The 2,386-nt window shown below is 44.7% G+C and overlaps 1 protein-coding gene across 1 annotated transcript; it reads left to right on the forward strand.

Annotated features, from left to right (window-relative positions):
• TEX46 (testis expressed 46) lies at nucleotides 1-2,386 on the forward strand. The gene is made up of 2 exons (XM_006924539.3): nucleotides 1-189; nucleotides 1,898-2,386. The coding sequence occupies exons 1-2, from the start codon at nucleotides 1-3 to the stop codon at nucleotides 2,093-2,095; spliced, it is 387 nt and encodes a 128-aa protein (XP_006924601.1). The 3' UTR covers nucleotides 2,096-2,386.

Below are 2,386 nucleotides of genomic sequence, written 5' to 3' on the forward strand. Positions count from 1 at the left end.
ATGGGAGAACTAATGTCTCTTTTTAGGAATCTCCAGGGGATACTTGATTCCTCAGGCACCATAGGAGCATTGGTGGCTTGGCTGATCAGCTATAAGCCAGTCTTGTTTGGGTTCTTATTCCTTCTGCTGTTGCTTAGCAACTGGCTGGTCAAGCATGAAGTCAAGCCCACCCCCCCAGAGCCCAAGCAGGTGAGCAGAGGAACTTCAGCTTCAGCTGAGAGTGATGAGGTATTTAGAACTAGATTGGGGTTTGAGGGATAGGGTGGATGTCAGGATAATGGCTCAAGACTGAGGAATCCACAGCTCTGGTCTAAGTCCCTGCTCTGCAGCTGACTCTTGGGTGACAGAGGACAAAGCATGGTCTTCACAAGGCTTCAGTGGCCTCAGGTGTAAAATCGGGACCACCTCAGCCTCTCCTACTTCATGTTTGATACCAACATGCTTTGGCAACTGTATCAACTAATTTAAAGGAAAAAAAATGAAAATGGATGAGCTAAAGATACATAAATAACATAGATACATCTCTAAAATATAATAATGAAGATAGGAGAGATATACATAGATTATGATATCTTTCATATAAAGTTAAACATGCAAGACAATAGCCTATTTTGTTTATGAATACACATGTATAGTGAAAGTATACTAAGGCAGGATTTTTCAACCTCTGCATGATTGACATTTTGGGCCAGATAATTCTTTGTGTGGGGGCCGTTCTGAGCATTGTTGGCTATTTAGCAGCATCCCTGGCCTCTACCCATGAGATGCCAATAGCCCCCCTCACCCCTCACAACCAAAAAAGTCTCCAGCCATTGCCAAATGTCCCCTGGGAGGGTAAAAGAGCCTCCCACTGAGAACCACTCCTATAAAGAAATGCATGGAAAAAGTAAAGACCAAATTTAAGATTGCGGTTGAGATGAGGTTCAGGGAGGGCGGAGAACACTCTAGGAGAGGGATTCACAATTACTTACCTTTGTGAAGTTTTATTTCTTAAACTGGTGCAGAAACATGGGTATTTGTTGTAATATTTACTTTTTTGCATGTCCGAAATATTTATTTAAAGGGTTTTATAGACCAGGAGGTTGTGGCTAAATCTAAAAAGAAGAGGTAAAAGTGTTATTATTAACTGGGTAAGGGGGCAGATGAGGATTATAAGGATAAAAGCAAGTTGTGAGATACAGACTTGGAAGCTAGAGATTTTACAGTAGTGGTCCCCAACCTTTTTGGCACCAGGGACCAGTGCTCCTATGAGAATCTAATACTTGATCATCTGAGGTGGAGCTGAGACAGTGATGCTAGGGCTGGAGAGTGGCTGCAAATACAGATGAAGCTTTGCTCACTCACCTCCTGCTGTGTAACCTGGTTCCTAACAGACCGTGGACTGTACTGGTTCATGGCCCGGGGGGTGGGGGACCCCTGTTTCACAGGGCCTGACAAAATTCTCAGGCACACTGGGAAAAGCATAAGCTCTGGAGACACAGGTACATTTGGGTTAAGGATTTTATGTCCTCTGTGAGTACAGATTAGTGGACTATTTCATTTACTCCTGTGAACCAAAGGCAACTGTAGGTTTTGGGAGTGTGGCTGTTCTCCCATTGGCCGAGTGATGCTGAGAGAGGGACCTTCCCTCACTGAGCCCCAATTCTCTCGCCCACAGGATGTATGCAAGATGCTCTCCTGGCAGGCTGGTTTGTGAGAATTGATTAAGGTGATATTTATAAATCATCCAGCATGGGAAGGGGTTATCATTAACCAAACTTTCTTCTTTTCCGGGTGATGGGGAACTTAGGAAAAGGAAGAGAAACCAAAGACCCCTGAAGCCAAACCCAACAACAACAATAACAACATCATGAATACAAAAGAAGTGGAGAGACTTCATGCCTGCTTTGCTCTCCAGGACAAGATCCTTGAACGACTTATGTTCAGTGAAATGAAGTTGAAGGTCTTAGAAAATCAGATGTTCATCGTATGGAATAAAATGAATCACCACAAGAGGTCGAGTGGACGGAGGGCTTTTCCCATGAGGAAGCACAGACTGAGGAGGCATGAGTCCATCTTCTCCATCTTCTCTGATTGCACCTCCAATTCTCCCTAATGAGGTCAGAGAGACTGGGGTGGGCTGGCCTCTTCTGATGTTACCTTTGCTCAGTAAAACCCATCAGAGACTATTGGATTTTCTTAGTAAATCACACTGGAGAGGAGGATTGGAGGTTGAAAGGTCACCTCTGGAAAAGAAATCTATTCACCAGGTCAGCCAGATAGCACCCTAGATACAACCTGACAGGGGCTCTAGAACCCAGGCCCTTTCTCTCTTTGAGCTGGACCACCTCAACCCCTCAATCAGCCCTGGTCCAGGGAGCTATATCTGTTCACCTCGAGTCTTACA

The sequence above is a fragment of the Pteropus alecto genome, unplaced genomic scaffold, assembly GCF_000325575.1.
Source record: "Pteropus alecto unplaced genomic scaffold, ASM32557v1 scaffold39, whole genome shotgun sequence".
NCBI lineage: Eukaryota > Metazoa > Chordata > Mammalia > Chiroptera > Pteropodidae > Pteropus > Pteropus alecto.